We start from the raw sequence: 17,251 nt of genomic DNA, 5'->3' as shown, positions 1-17,251 counted from the left end.
AGTGTGAAATATAGACGCAGCAAGCTATATAGGTTCCAGCAGAGATAAACTCATAAAAAAATATGTAGAACTGATAGTGAATGATTGGAGATAGCATGCACATGAGTACATTATCATCATGCCACCATCAGTGACATGCACAGATGAAATTCCTAAACCCTCCTCAACCTCCCACTTCCATTGTGATTGGATACTCACTGTCCTGATGGCCCACCCCTGCAGACTGTTTTCCGTACAGTCACCAACAATTAACTACTCAACATAAATGTTTATATAATGCTTGCACTAACCCGTGTACTGGCAGCCTCATTTCCTCCTTCAGCTGATTGCTGGTTTAATCAGAAAAATGTTGTGCATAGAGAAATTACACTGCCACAGAATTAAATTGATTCATTATGAGCAGCCAGACATGTATGTTACATGCAGAGCTACATCTACTCAGTTTTCATTTGAGAATGTCAAAGTAAAAACGTGAGCTAATTTTGGCTCTTTATCAGTTTTGATTCCCGTCCATAATAACACGCCTGAAAATGCATATCATGTGACCACTCTTATGCACATGGTCCAACAATAACTTGCCTCCAACACATGTAAACAGTTGTGTCATTGTAAAAAGCAGAATTTAACTGCACAACAGATGTTAGCAAAGTGCACACCTGGTATTAACATGTGGGTTTTGTGATCTGATTCCTTCCATGCATTGTGTCTTTGTTAGCAGAAATGATGTCCGTGTTTATTTGCATGGGGCAGCCAGTGAGATCCAATCACAGGACTCATGTGGGGCCACATTTAAATGCCGGTTGTGAGCGGTCCACTTGTGATCGGATCACAAAAACATGTTATTTCAAGGTGTGAACGAGGGTGAAAGACAGGGTCAGCAATGCTTGAAATTAACTATCCATGTTGCTTTATACACTGGAAGGGGCTCATGCGATAAGAAACAAAAAAAAAACCTAATTAGAAAGCGGTTGCGTCTATGTCGTTGTTTCCAAACATCTCCGTTTTTGCCCATCCAGATTAAAACGCAGCCCCAGAGTTTTTTAACTAAAGTGGGGCCAGCAGCAATTTCTCCATTGTAGTGGCTCTAAAAAACCAAAGTAGTGTGGACGCTGGGCGTATCCATAGTGGGGTTGATGCATTTTTCAAATAGAACCATAATAATGTGGATGTAGTGAGAATACGGATTGTGCATAGAAGCGGGATGGCTAGAAATTACTCTCCTTGTGTATTCTTGAAAACCAGCACCAGAGAGTTAAAATGATTTATTATGAGCAGGACACGTTTACGTATCTTATTGAGTCTCACGCACTGTGTTAGCTTTATTCATCAGATCTTATCTCATGTTATCATTCACGACTTTTAATTTAGCTACATGCAGATTTAAAACCTCCTCGCATTGATCGACTTTGATTACCAGCCAAGTGTCAATTGAGGCGAGTAAATTTTAAGGGGAAGCCTGTTTGGTTATTAACCCAGTGGTTTTATGGCTTAAAGGGTAACTGTGGTCATTATGCACTCAGTGTGATGGTCATTAGTTTGTCAGTTCCAACGCGTTGTCTGCTCACCCCCGCTATTCACACCCCATTGTTAATGTAAACAGAGGGGACAGAGTGGGCTGGTGGCCCGGGTTGATAATGTGCCACTGCGCTCACCTCAAGCTCACTTTCTCTCCGTTAGCCTCACTCTTCCCCTCTCTATCTATTCAAGATTGATTAACTGATCTGATTAAGTGTTGCCACAGTGATGCCAGAAATTGGTCATGGGAATTTTTTTTCTCTGCTTTGTGCTCAAGTCTTTTGGGTAAGCTTGTGCCGGATTCTTAAGTCATTTTCAGACGTGATCGCTGCAAATTGTCCGGACCCAATTTTCCTTAATTTGCCTTTCACATGTAGAACGCAGCATAAGATTGTCCAAGTCAGACACATTCCCAGCAACGGCAAAATGTCCCGAACATTAAGGTGAAGGGTAACGCCTGGGTGGACCTGGACATTTTGCGGTGTCTGCCCTTATGGCCAAAAGCTCTCTGATCCTGTTGCATTTCCAAGTTACCTCCTAAGTATATGTGTGTCTTTTTCATCCTGAAATATTTGTATTGTTTTATCGTTTTAGTCTTGCATCTGTCATGTGTTAAGCCCTTTTTCCACTGGTCCAAAAACCCACTAACACCTGCTAGCATCTGGGTTTCGGCTGGAGTGGGAATGGATTCAATCTGTATTCACTTCTGCAGTAGACAGGTAGTGATGGAAGTGTGACACCCGGTGCGTCTGGGATGTCCAACATAATGCACCACAAAGAAAAAAAACAAAACACATATTCATATACTGGTAAAGGGAAAGGAGTCAACTGCCTTTTATTAGTGGTTTTAGCCACTAGTGGAAACTAAAACATAGCAGTATGGATGTAGCCTGTCATGGGCTTACTCAGATATTTTAATTGGGAGCTGGCAGGGAAAGTTAAGAAAATGTCCAGAGCAACTAACTCTGACTTTTGCCTTCTCATATACAAACCCTATAAGCTTTCGGGGTCCTGAGTTCAGTGCATGTCTGACAGAGATCTCAATTTCATGTTCTGATCCATTCACCTCCTTTTACATGCATTTGCAGGGAGACACACACACATATATGCACACACACCATGCCCCGCCCCATGATAACCATCAGCTGCAGGGCACAGTCTATTGTTTCAGCTCAGTGCTAATTACTTCAGGTCTTAACCCCAGGTTCAGCCACAGAGCAGCAGAGAGGGGGATGGTGTGTATGTGAATGTGTGTGTGTGAGCAGAGAGAAGTAAGTGTGTGTGTGTGTGTGTGTGTGTGTGTGTGTGTGTGTGTGTGTGTGTGTGTGTGTGTGTGTGTGTGTGTGTGTGTGTGTGTGTGTGTGTGTGTGTTGGCAGTAGGGGGTAGGGTTAGGCTAGGTGGAGAGGTCAATGCTGCTGCCAATCAATTGTCACACTGGATTCGCCCAAACATCACAGTATAATCCAGGAGGGAAAACCCAGCGGCACAAAGAGAAGCCGACCGGACTCTGATATGAAACACTCCAGGTTAAAAACAAAATCTGGAAGAAGGGAGGTTGACGCTTCAAATTAGTTCATTTTGTAGATAGGATCTGAATGTTTTCAATTGTTAGTTGTAACGTCTGTCAAATTACAGTAAAGAGAGTCATTACTTCTGCCACGAGGGTTACGATTTCACCCCTGTCTGTTTATTTGTTAGTTGGTTTGTTTGTTGGTAAGATTCCTGGACAGTTTCCCACGAAACTTGGCAGAAGGATGTGGTATGGGTCAGGGAAGAACCAATTCAGTGTTGGGGTGGATCCAGATCATGTGGCAGATCCAGGATTTAAAATCACCTCCTTAAACATTACGAGATCAGGCAGATATTTATGAGTGTGTGTAATTTGGTGCAGCATTATTGAAATAAGGGGACTATTGGGCCGTGGCGGAGGTATGAGCTATAAGTGTCGTTCTAGTTTTGAATGGGACTGTTCTTGTCAACCCACATTTAAAAAGGGCACATATTTCCTCACAGTGTGTGTGTGTGTGTGTGTGTGTGTGTTTGTGTGTCTGGGCCATGCATGGAATGTCAACACCAGGTCTGTTTTCTCACCCAAATCCAGCTGTGTCAAAGGGTCAATGCTCAAAATTTGAACAAATAATACTTAAGAAGACAAATAGTTTGATGTCAGAGTTCTCACACTAAGACAGATTGAATAAAAAATGAAAAGACGTGCCAACTGGCATTCTAATCTTGTTTCATTAAAACTCCAGGTACTATAACATGGGGTCAGGATGTGGTAGTGTTTAAGAAGGTCTGTGGAGCTTGATTACACCAGGCAGACACTTTCAGTCTCAAAAAATGTAAAAATCCTTTCCTCCGCCTAAATATTTGTCCCAAATCCAAGCACCCAAACCCACTTATGCAACACAAAAAAGCCAAAACAACCCTCTTCACTGCTAGTTTAATGCTATAAAAGAGAAACCTTCTCCCGGGGTGCCACAAGCAAAACCTGTCCAGTATGTGAATTCATTGCAATGCAAAACAGACTTCCAATGCTTCAGCATCACTTAAGGGCCTACTTTCAATTACAATGTCACGAGCAGTTAGAGCTGACGGGCCTTTTAGAGAAGGGGAGTGGAACCTGTGGTGAGGTTCCAGACAGCCTTAAAAGACCATTAGAGGACTTTAAATATAAAATAAACACACACTTATACACAACGAGAGACACACACTGAAAAATCCACATTTCAGATGGTTGTTTTCTAAAAATACAGCCAATAAAAATATATGTAAGGCCACATCACCCCATATAAATACAGGCTCTGGATATTGTCAGAATTAGTTGGGGAGTGCTTGCTGATTTTCTTTGCAGGAGGAAAAGCAGAGGAGAGGAGAGAAGGCGAAGAGAGGGAAATGAGGAAAGGAAAGAAAAGGATGCAAGAAAAAAAGGAGATAGGAGCTGAATAGAAGGAGAGAGTGTTAAAGGGAGAGGAAGCAAGGACAGGGAAATAAGGAAAGAAAAGGATACAAGAGGAAAGAGGAGGAGAAAAGCTGAAGGGAAGGAGACGGGGCAGAGGAGAGGAGACTCGCTCTTCTATTTTTCTCTCGGATCCCGCCCTCCTGGTCAGGGGTTGGTCAGGGACACCCTACTCCCGTGCCCGGATTGGTCTTCTCTGCTCTGGACGGGCACTATCGACTCTCCCAGCAGACACAATAAAGTTTAGAGCTGGACGCGTAGCAGCTGCAGAGGCGCAAACACCACACCGCTGCACACCCTCGTCTCTGCGCTGCGCTCCAGTCGGAGTTGATAACGGGAAATAACACATCGCGGACTGCGGGACGTATCCATATGTTTTTACGCGGCGTTGCTTTAACTGTAAACACGCGATTTTTGGTTTTACGCACGGACCTCGCAGCGTCTCCTGCAGTTTTCAGGATGTTTTAACCTGTTGAGGTGGATATCCTCCAAAACAACGCACGGACCTACACGCGCTCTTGGACTGTAAACACGCGCTGCGGTTCCCAGGGAGACCTAACACAACTTTCTGTGTGAGGAAATATTCCAAGTTCACTGAGGAAACTCGGTGCGCGGTGCGCACAGCCACACCATGCCCGGGACGAAGGTGTCGCTCGCCGGGGCTGCCCTCCTCCTGCTGCTGCTGCTGGCCGCTCCGCTCGGCGTGGTGCGGGCTTTCGGCGAAGAGGTGGAGGAGATGACCTGCGACCCGATCCGCATCAGCATGTGCCAGGGTCTCGGGTACAACGTCACCAAGATGCCCAACTTGGTCGGCAACGTGCTGCAGTCGGACGCCGAGCTGCAGCTGACCACGTTCACGCCGCTCATACAGTACGGCTGCTCCAGCCAACTCAAGGTACCGGGGCGCAGGGGTGCACAGGCAATGCTCACATATCACGCTAGAATAGAGCAGACTAGACAGTGTGTTATTAAAAGGAAATGCTTTTACCCACATGCACAGATTTAGCAGCAGTGATCCTGGTCTGAAAAAGGCACAGCTGGGTCTGGGTGCTCTGCTATATTTGTGGGTGGGTGGGTTGGGGTATGGTGGTGGTGGTGGTGGGGTATTGCTTATGATCTGGGGACTTGTTTGCCTGATGGAGACAGAAAGTAAGTCCCCATGAGTCAGAGTGAAGTCAGGTTTTATGTTGGGGTTAAGGTTTGTGTAAGTTTCCCAGCGTTTAATCTGTGTGTGTGTGTGGGGGGGGGGGGGGGGGGGGGGGGGGGGGGGGGCAGAGCACATGATAGGGAGCTACTATAGCAGTAGTTCACTTAACAGTTGTATTTGTTACGATGGTGTCATTGATGAAGTGTGTACCTCAGCCAAGGCCAAACAGTGTCCTTAAATTCAATCAAGCTGCACCAATATTCACATATTGGATGTGCCTGATTATTTTAATTGAGATCCACGAAGTATTCCCTGGATCTGCAGATTTAAGGGATTCTTCCCTGACCGACATTGTGCCATTGCACCAAGCTTCTTGGAAATCCATCCGGTAGTTTTTGTGTAATCTTGCACACACAAACAAACGACGTACCCTCACACGCAGAGGTAATAAGCCTCGTTCCCAGAAGACATTTGAATATGTCATCGCAGGATAAGCACAGGTGATGAGATGTTTCAGTTCAAGTGTCCCAGTAAGACATGATGATCCTGCAACAGTCAGCCAGCGTGCACAACTCGAGAACCCAAAGCAGCTAAATGAGACTCAGCCACCCTCTATTTTACTATTTACATCTGTGCTCTTCCTCCTGTGACATGTGGCAACGACCTTTGAGCAGCATAATGTCTGTTCCCATCTAAGTGGAGGGGTCCCTTCCTTCCTGTTGTGCCAGGCTGTCATGCTAATTTCAATGAAAATGCCCCCTCTGTCTGTTGACATTCTGAGTTCATGCCCCACACAGCAACAGCTGAGTCTCGGGGGCTATATACTGTAGTCTTCTTGTTAACAATAGTGCCCTCAGTGTGCTAAGACAAATGCTGCTTGTTGTGCCTCGTGCACCATGTATGAAATAAATAGATTGGTCTTATTACTTGTGTTTGAGGTTTTTACTTCAGACTCTTATTGTGATGACAAGTAGCACGAAGGGGAACTCAACTTTGGAAATATCAGGAGCAGTGTTACTAACATTTATTATATATATATATTATATTATGTGCGTTCTTACACCTTATTAAAAGTCCCACCTAGACATCTGCGTACAAAAATCCTCCCGGTTTGTGTCATTATTTTAAGAAAATCATATTTTCAACTCCACTAGCCTATTTAGAGTGGTATGTAATTTTCATTACAGTGTTATAAAGTGAATTATTGGTGCGTACAGGTGCTATGGTACGGGTACAAATTAGCTTGACGTGCTAATTGGACACAGTGTACATTTGTATACATGTGTATGAAACAGGAAAAGGAGCAACTGCAGCATGAAACCAAACTGTCCTGCTCCAGCTAAAAATTGTCCTGTAAGATAAGCCCCCGTCCTTCCTCCACACGCACATATACACATGCACACACACAAGCACACACACAAGCACACACACGCACACACACACACACACTAAAGAGGGAGGAAAGGGAAACCGTATCCCCTAACATTTGCCCTAATGGGAGGCTTCCTGACTGGTAACCAGAGCAGCTTTTAGCAGTGAAGTGACAGCACTCAGGTTACCAACGGTCGAGGGAAAACACCCAGAATGTGTTACATTACTGTCACGGGCAGGGTACACATAACTCACTGTAAGACATACCAGAAGTTGTACCTCTTTTTATAAACTTGTATGAGATTACGAGCAAACGCATAAACCACACACACTCTCTCTCTCATTCAGAGGGTAACTTTCTTGATTCTTTAATTTGTTGATCTAATTTAATCAAATGGCAAATTACTCAGGATGACTGTAATAAACAGCCTGGGAACAGAGATTCTCTATTTTGCAGTGAGAAACCTGATACTGACTCCAGATCAGCCAGTCTGCTTCGTTTGCAGAGATAAAGTTGTGCTGCAGCCCAGATACTGACCACAGAGCCGTGTGACAAATTGAGTTTTAACAGGTTTTGACATTTGATAACTTACAGTGAGTTTTTTTATTTGGCTTATCTAGAGACACTATTACCAGATCAGCAGCTCACTAATTCTATTCCTGTGATTAGTATACAAGTCATTCATCGTGGTTTAATTTTAAAAGTCCAACGTGGTGCACACAGATGCACACATTTTACTTTTTACTTTGCCAATAAACCCTCAAAGAAAATACAGATTTATTTATCAACCATGACACCTTGCTCCGGATTCATGTTTCATCTTGGCTCTGTTCGAAGGCCAATTTCAAGAAGGGGTTTTCTCCACCACTGGATCAAGGCTGCAAGTCCAAAACATTTTGTTCTGACTATTGCCCAATACATATTTTGGTATTTTGGTATGAAATGGAAAAAGTCAGATATCATCACATCCCCAGCTCCTGGAAGCTGTGTTTGTCTCATTTACCTAAACGTAGCAGAGTTAAGTGTAATTTCTCTTTCTCAGTATTTTAATTTCATGAGCTTGGTAGGATTTTACATTGAAGCTTTAGACAGATTTCACTGCAAAAGCATGAAATCACTTAAAATTGCAACCTTTAGTAACCCCTGGAGTCCACCTTCCCACACGTCTCAACCTCAAATGGTCAAATGTGACTTCGGATCGTTCACTATCTTTATAACACTGACTTGGATATCTATTTCAAAACCATTGCCATGGGACAGAGAAAACTGAGCCTTGGATTAGAGGGGGGGATTATACAGCATTACATGGCACATGCCCTCCGTGTTGTTAAGACCACAGATTGTTTTTAAAGACGCAGAGTTGTGTGTGTAACCTTGGGAGCAGGTTAGTGTTGGCCGTCGTGTTTTGACTCAAGTTTGGGAGTTTTTATTAGAAGTGAAAATGGAGAGCAGAGACTCAGAAAGGTGATGAAACTTATTGAAAGGAAAAGGCAGGAGAGAGCAGTGAGTGGTTACACTCAGATCCACGTGTGGCCACCTCCCAGCTGTAACCCTGTTGTATTATGTAGCAGAATAGGTCCATGGGGTTGTCACAGCAATGTTTCCACTTCTTTATAACAAGCACTACACCATAGACGTGACGTTCCTTATGATTCACAGTTGGATTTAAGTAAGAACTGAAATATTGGAAAACAGCTCCCTTACTCCCTTACTCATTCCTCAGTTTCTTTCTTCCCTGTCGCCCAATGCAAAGAGCTCTTACTTGAATAACAGAGAGATTGCTGAGTGAAGCAGGTTAATAGTATGGGTGGGACAAAATATGGATACAGATATAAGCCGATGTTTAGTTTTTAGTTAGTATTTTTGTTTTATGTCAGAATGGTGGCACATGTGGACACTGACAAGTTACAGTGTGTTTGTTTCAGACGAAGATAAGACTTAACGCCAATTTTTGTACATTGTTTCATCTCAGTTTGTGTCCAACTCTGTGAAACTGACACCAAACAGTGAATAAATACAGAAATCCTGCACTTTTGTATTCTTCTTCAGCTTCAGAATTCATTATTTGAATGTCTTGCAATATATCAATAATCGCAGAATCGCTATCGTGATATTACCGTTACCATGTAGCGCATGGCGAGCGAAGAGTGAAGCTCCTGTACGAACAAGAAAGAAAGAGTCCAGTAATTGACTATGAGACACACACGTGGGTCTAATTAGCTTGGGGGGGGGGGCTGCCTCAGGAGAGGGTTTCTTGTGAGTAAAAGGCTGAAACGCCCGAAAGGCACTGAGGATAAGTGAAGACGTTTCCCATCAGAATATCCTAAGTGCTGAAACACAGGGGTTCAGTCCAAATAACCAGTTATGCCTGATTGCAACACATTTGCAGTATCGTCAGTTTCAGCTTATTTCGTGATTTTTGTGTCAATGCTCCCTCTCTCGCAGCCTGCTCTTTGTAACTGTGTAAGATCAAAGTGTTTAACGAAATCTTTTATCTCTGTTTTTCTCCAGTTCTTCCTTTGCTCAGTCTATGTGCCCATGTGCACAGACAAGGTGCCCATTCCCATCGGTCCATGTGGTAGCATGTGTCTGTCTGTCAAGAGGAAATGTCTCCCCGTGCTCCACGAGTTTGGCTTCATATGGCCCGAGGTGAGTCACATGATCACAAGAAGATCTTGCCTGTATTACCAAATATAACTTTAGGGACTAGTCGGGTGATTGAAAATGGGAACGAAGACAAAAAGAAAATATTTTAGGAATTTTTTTTCAAAATTCACCCAAAACGGATGATTAGCTCAGAGAGTTGTTTCAGTGCCTGTCACAGCCGTAAAATACCATTTCACATCACATTTTCTCTAGGTGCTCAACTGCAGCCTCTTCCCACCTCAAAATGACCACAACCACATGTGTATGGAAGGCCCGGGTGACGAGGACTCCCCCTACCCGCCGGTGCGTCATCCTCCCCACCAGGAGGAGTGTCAGGCTCTGGGATCTGCGCCCGAACAGTACACCTGGCTGAAACAGACAGAGAGCTGCACCCTCCAGTGCGGCTACGACAGCGGTCTCTACCGACGAGGGGCCAAAGTCTTCACGGACGCGTGGATGGCGGTGTGGGCCGTGCTGTGCTTCCTGTCCACCACTCTGACGGTCTTGACCTTTCTGTTGGATTCACAGCGTTTCTCCTACCCCGAGCGGCCCATCATCTTCCTGTCCATGTGCTGTAATCTGTACAGTGTCGCATATCTGGTGAGTAGGAGACAGAAAACTTTGGTCCCTTGCAGATTTTTTCCAAACGTGGGTAAACCCGCTAAAAGGGCGACCTACTCTGATCCAATGCCAGTAGAAGAGTTTGCTGTTCGATTTTACAAATGCACTGGAAACTTTCTCGCCTCACTGTTTTGCCAGTTGTGTCGCTGTTGTTCTCATGGTTTAACAAAACAGCAATAAAAACCTTCATGGAAAAGTCGGCACCAATGCCCAGAAGTTTAATGTACGTCAGAACGTCACACAGAAAAGGTTCAGCGTCAGTGTTTATTCTGCCAAAATCCATAGCAGTGGAAATATGAAATAAATAATTAGATTGAAAAGGATCATTGTTTTATTCACACTAAAAACAGACTTTCAGTCTTTTTACACTAAGAGAGAACAATGATGCTTCTCTCCCACATTTTTGTAATTTCCTTTTTGTTCTCTTATTTCGTTTATAGGTACGTTTGACTCTGGGGAGGGAACGTGTTTCCTGTGACCTGGACACCACAGCGGTGCCCATTCTAGTACAGGAAGGGTTAAAGAGCACCGGCTGTGCCATCGTCTTCCTCCTCCTCTATTTCTTTGGCATGGCCTCCTCCCTCTGGTGAGCACAAAAAAACTTTCTCTCTTGATCAGTTCTCCATCTCTTTTTCCCAGTTTGATCACAGTCCTCAGCTGCAGTGAACTCTGGTGGAACAATTGGAAAAGAGACTGGCATCCTGCAGTCCTGTATCATAACCCCTGAACTCGATGGATTCATTTACACACACACACACACACACAAACATGCACACACAGTTCACTTTCTTTTCTGCACAACACAGTTACAGTGGAAACACGGTGCTGAAGCAGCACTTTTTTCTTCCTTTTCACTTTGCCCCCATTTTCCTGTTATCTTCACTCTTCTCTTGTGGAAAGACAATAAGCTGAAAAGCTCAAGGACTTCACTTTCCTAATGTAAACCCAGACCCTGTGTTATGTACCCCCTGACTATCTGGTGTCATCATGAGCTTTTTACAACAGAGGACTACAGATGTCTCCCTGACTAGGATTTTGAGATATGCTTGTATTAAACAGTAGCCTAACCTTTTTGGCGTTTGACACTTGTTATTTCTCCCATGATGAGAGAGGTACAATATTGTGATAGTTGTGATCACTCACTATTCTTGTGTTCTGTGTGTGTCATCTCTTCTAGGTGGGTGATCCTGACGCTCACCTGGTTCTTGGCTGCTGGACTGAAGTGGGGTCACGAGGCTATTGAGATGCACAGCTCCTACTTCCACATAGCTGCGTGGGCCATCCCAGCCGTCAAAACCATCGTCATCCTCATAATGAGACTGGTGGATGCAGACGACCTGACCGGACTCTGCTATGTCGGCAACCAGCAGCAGGAGGCGCTCACAGGCTTTGTGGTGGCGCCCCTAGCTTCATACCTTCTCATAGGTAAAAATAATGGCCACAATGGCCCAGCCGTTCTCCTACATACACAATCAACCCGCACACACTCAGATATGAGTCCCTTCAATGTGTCAGATTTCTTTCATCACGATCTTTGAATTGTTGAGAAATCAGCGAGCATGTTGAAAAACGTCCTGTCATGTAATGTTAAAGAAAGCAAAAATAAATTCCTCCATCTGCCCCTCAGGTACTCTGTTTATCTGTGCCGGCCTGGTGGCTCTATTCAAGATCCGCTCTAACCTGCAGAAGGACGGCGCCAAAACAGACAAGCTGGAGCGTTTAATGGTGAAGATCGGAGTGTTTTCTGTTCTCTACACGGTCCCAGCGTCCACCGTCATCGGCTGCTACCTCTACCAGCTGTCTCACTGGGGGGACTTCAGGGCCAACACCAGGGATTCATACGTGGCATCAGAGATGCTTCGAATCTTCATGTCGCTGCTGGTGGGAATCACATCGGGCATGTGGATCTGGTCGGCGAAGACCATCCACACCTGGCAACGCTGCTCCGTCCGACTGCTCAGGGACAGCAGGGCGAGCCGAGCGGGCAAGAGGGCGCCGGGGGAGGGCTGGATCAAACCGGGGAAAGGGAACGAGACGGTGGTATGAGGAGACAGAAGGAGAGAACAGACAGGGATGGTCAACCTGCTACTCTCACACTGACAGAAACTTTCTCTGTCTGTCCCGACAAAGGATGGAGATGTCAGAGATTCGTGAGAGCCACTGGATGTTATGGCATCAGAAAAAGATCGCCACGAGTCCATTAGCACGTCTCACCCCCTTCTAACCGACTCTGGAGTCAAGAAGGAGAAAAGAGGACTGCGTCACACATAAGTAGCAGCAGTAGCCTCTCTACCTCTGTTAGACTTTCTTTGGCCAGAGGAAAAAAAAAAGTGAAGGAGAAAGAGAGACGGAAAAGGCAGAAGAGAAGAATATGCAAAACGGACTCATGGATAAGCTGTGTGGCACCACGTCTACCTCTCTGTCTCTCTTCCCTCCAGAGCTGTCAGCAGAAGAGACTGAACCTGCTGGACACAGTACACCCTTATGTCACTGTGTGTTTTTAGGGTCTTCTGAAATGTGTGAAATGTTACACTGGAGGGTCCTGGTGCAGATATTATACAGATGTAGGCGGATGTTTGCCTCGAGAGCCCCTTCCACGATGCAAATATTAAAAAGAACAAAAAACACCAGACCAAAGCAAAGAAAATCAGAAATCTACTTTTATCTGCAGTGACTAAACATTGGAACAATATTCTACAGGTTTGTACATTTTACCTTTTTGTACAATACAAAATAACAGGTATTATTGCTCAGACGATTTTTGGGGAAACCAGCTCTAAGCTGTAATAATGCACTATAATTATATACAATATGTGAAGTGTCTGAAGTGCATTGACCGGGACAAATAACAAATCATCATGAAGTGTATTGAAGTGCACAGAACCATTAACAGGGGGAAATCTACACAAATGATGATGTGGTTTTTTGTTCAAATGTGTACAGATTCATATATCACTTTTCTTACAAATACTATGAAGGCAAGGGCAGTTTTCTTTTCTCTGTCTTGTACATTTAAGGTAAAGTCTGTGCTAGATATGAAGTCATACTGCAATGAATCCTGGGAGAACCCCAGCTGTGTCTTTTTATTGACCCATAAATGTGGAAGCGGCGAGGCGTCTGGGAAATGTAGGCCCGTGCGACCTCAGCACTCTGTGAGAAGCTCCGCAAACTTCCAGTGATGTGTGTGTGCAGACTTCCTGGAAACGCTGCACCGTGTACAGGAAACACCGGCAAATTACCATGAAATCCGGAAAACGAAATTATCCCCCCCCCCCCCCGCCCTTTCCAAAGATTGGAGCCGAGGCAGGTTAAAGAATTAAGACGTTATTAGACAATCACTCGCCAAAAGACACATTGTGAAGTAGGAAAGAGCCGTCGCAGACACATGCAGGTAAACACACGGGGATCTGTTCCCACGAATCTCGTCCAACAGCTTGTTAAAGACCGAGTTATGATCGGTATCACTGTCAAATGTTGGCTGTCTGCTTTTCTTCTCAGTCTGTGTCCATGTTTTTTTCTTTTCAATCACTTCAGTTCTACAAGGCCACAATGAATCTGGCACTGTCTGCTCTGCTTTTATAGCTGTGTCTTAATTTAAGGGCTGCATCCTTGGGAGGATGTAGTCTGGCTGGAACATGAAGACTGCCTCCTTCACGGGGCAGCCATCGCGAGAGCTCAACCGAAATTAGGCGATCTCAACTCACCCTTTTTGGAGAAAGATTTAATGCCCCTTATTTTGTTTAGTTTTGTGTGTGCCGCTGTTGAAACGTAATACTGAAGCCTTGGACATCTTGTGTCTTGCTGGCACCGTTACCTGTTTTAAAAACAGTTTGTCATTGGAGTGCAATAGATTCTGAGATAGTTGAGCTGGGAAGGATTCACCCGTTGGAGACTTTGTTTCTCGGGGGTGGAAGGACGCGTTTGAAGGAGCCTTCCAAATGGGAGAACCTGGCTGCACAGTCTTTGAATGCTGCCCCTGAATTTAGACACAGCGTGTATGTCTGTCTAATGCACTCGTTTCTCTTTGAGTTTGTCTTCTGCACCATGGTTCATTTCCCAGACAATCAAGTCACCCCTGTAAAAGATTATTGTTCATTACAGTTCAGGATTTCATGGATGATAGAGAAGAGATGAAAAGTATCTAGCAGTGCATTTCCTCCATTTTAATCTCACAGTCCTTCTCACTATCTGTAAACTTAAGTTACAATAATGTCTCCTCATGTCTTACTGCTGCCTTTGCCAAACTGCTCCTGTGTACCGTATAGTTGCCTGACAATCTATAAAGCAAAGCTCTTGTATTTCAGTGAGTCTTTGAATGTAAACTGTGTGGGGTGTGTGTCACAATACGCCACATACATCTGAGTAAAAAATGATTTCTGGGTAATTTAAATGTATAAGGGCTTGAATAATTTGGAGCTTTGCCTTCCTGCATCTCATCTGAAACCACTTAGTGCCTCAAACAGCCTGTCATGGTTTTTTTAAAGCAAAAATATTCAGAATGACACAGAAAATTTTTCCTCAAAATCTTTTTACGTAACTTCACCCTTATTGCATTCAAAGAAAGTTTTGGGCGGTTCTGGTGAAACCTAGAACCCCCCATTTTTCTCAAACCAGCGTACCGTGGCACATATTAAGTCCCAAAGTCAAACAAACATGACATGGAGTTAACGTGAATTAAATTAACCTCTGACGACCTGCCCTCTGAGCTAATGCATTTTCCCTCAGAAACCGTCTTAACGTTTTGGCAGTCTCCTCTCGTATGATCGCACCGAGCTTCAGGGGACGTTTCCCAAACAATAGCTGTTCAGTTGTGCCTTGAAGTGCGGCGAGTGTGCGCCCACAGCCTAACGAAGATGGAGAACCACTGGTAATGCAGATTGTGTAAATGCTTTTGAGAAAACCACATATGGATCAATGTTGGGAATGCTGATCAAAAGCCTTTAAGGTCTTGAGACTGTTCGTTAGTGTAGAAAACTCAATGTCTTGATGAAGTTGTTAAAGAAATTGTTAATTTATCCTCATAAGAAATGGCAAAACATTTGTTTGTTATTTAAAAAAACACTTTTGTATCAGAAGATGAATAAAAAGCTTTTGGTTTCCAACTTGTGCGTGCGTGGGGGTGCTTGTTGTCTATTTAATGAAGGTGCCTGTTAATTAGTGAGATTAATATGTAATCCTGTTTCTTGACTGTGTATCATGGCTGAACATTGTGGCTAAAAATATTATCCATCCATCCACGCCACTTTTCTTTTTTTAAATAACATTTTAATCCACAATAATATTCGTCGAACACAAAATAATGTACAAATCTGATGGAGGATGTGTTATACCTCCTCACTGTATTTACACAACACATAAACTATATACATGTGTGTGTTTATAATCTTAGTTGTACTGCTGAAATATAAATTACACTAATTGTTGATATAGTTTTACCACCCAAGTGTGTTGGTAGTTCCAATCCTCGTAAGCCCACCATGTGGCAAGTGAATGAATGACTTCTATTATGGCTCCATGTAACATCTTGGATCTAAAACTTTTCATTAGGTCCTCTGTTCACTTAAATTGAACAATGCTGCCCTCTCTTGTCCAATGAGGCAAATTATGTTTAGATGCTTCAGCAGCTTCTAAACAACTCATTACCCTGTGTTAACTCCACACATACAAACAACTGTGACCCTCTCTGATTTGTGTTTTTTTCAGTTACTCTGGTTCAGGATAAGAAACAATCCAAAACCACTGAATTTGTTTGGAATCCACAGCGGAAACACAAGGATTATACTGTGTAAACATTACTGTACCATACATCACATCTCATCAGCTGTGAACTTCCAACCTCCACGCACACGCACGCACATGCACGCACCCACACACAAATTGCAGATGCAAACACAGCTCTCACTTTAAAATGTAATTTAAGATGTAATTTGGTTTTAAAATTACAGTTAATGCATTTTGCGCTGTAATTTGCCAGCGCAGGGTAAAACTGCAACTGGAGAAACTGATTAACTCTAGGCATGCTTGTGTGTGTGTGTGTGTGTGTGTGTGTGTGTGTACGTACTAAAGAGAGGGAGAGGGAGAGTCTAAATATCTAAGGCTGCAGCTCAGATAGCTTTCCTGTAATTTACTGAGAGTGAATTGAGTGTTTGCTTAAGAAGTCAGTCAAAATCCTGAGGTAAAGAGAAAGTGACAGCATCTACTGCTCTATTGTTTCCAGATGTGGCTCCGCTAACACACATATATATACAGTATGCACGCATATACACAATTCATACACAAACAGGCAAGTTCACACACATTCACACAACACAGACAGAAAAAAACGAGTCTGAGGAGTTCAGTACTTTCAGATTCATACCCTAAATGGTCTTTTTATATGCGAGTGCATGATTAAGCACACAACATGATGTAGCTGTGTTCGTTGCAACGTCTCAGTTCACATTTCTCGCTGAACGCCACAGGTCATTGGTCTCTAGGCTTCTCCCTGCAGGCAGTGGTTTCACTGTTTCTGCAGCCGTGCACAGATACAGTTACTCGTCTCAAACTAAATTCTTTACCAGCGAACAGCAGCTCGGCCTAAATGCTGATTTTCCAGGCTTAAAAATAATAGAAAATTACACCTCAGACTTTACGTCTTACTCACAAATGACAGCTTTACATTGTACGTCATGGATATCTGCTCATGTGGTGACATTAAGACAACCAGTTCACACACACATGCACAGTAACACATGCACACTTTGTTCCCTCTCTTTCTTCACTTCTTTTTTCTTTGCAAAGCTGAAATGTGAAAGGGGCTATTAAAATTCCTTGGACTAATATTCCTGGGAATGTATTTTCAGAGCAGGGTTCCCTTGTGTGTAATTGTGTATGTAATGTTAGTGTGTGTTTCCATGCATGGCAGTGTGTGAGGAGACTGGAGGGAAACAGAAAGGCTGAAATAAGGAGCCACAGATACAGAAAATCAGAAAAGGAAGAAATGAAGAAAAA

The 17,251-nt window shown here is 43.7% G+C and overlaps 1 protein-coding gene across 1 annotated transcript; it reads left to right on the top strand.

Annotated features, from left to right (window-relative positions):
• Positions 1-4,854: 4,854 nt before the first annotated feature.
• On the top strand, positions 4,855-15,363 carry fzd4 (frizzled class receptor 4). The gene is made up of 6 exons (XM_020095191.2): positions 4,855-5,370; positions 9,506-9,643; positions 9,854-10,240; positions 10,702-10,847; positions 11,439-11,686; positions 11,889-15,363. The coding sequence occupies exons 1-6, from the start codon at positions 5,107-5,109 to the stop codon at positions 12,305-12,307; spliced, it is 1,602 nt and encodes a 533-aa protein (XP_019950750.1). The 5' UTR covers positions 4,855-5,106; the 3' UTR covers positions 12,308-15,363.
• Positions 15,364-17,251: the final 1,888 nt, after the last annotated feature.

The sequence above is a fragment of the Paralichthys olivaceus genome, chromosome 11 (assembly GCF_024713975.1).
Source record: "Paralichthys olivaceus isolate ysfri-2021 chromosome 11, ASM2471397v2, whole genome shotgun sequence".
Lineage (NCBI taxonomy): Eukaryota > Metazoa > Chordata > Actinopteri > Pleuronectiformes > Paralichthyidae > Paralichthys > Paralichthys olivaceus.
The sequence above is the reverse complement of the archived record's forward strand: the minus strand, read 5'-3'. Positions and strand labels throughout refer to the sequence as shown.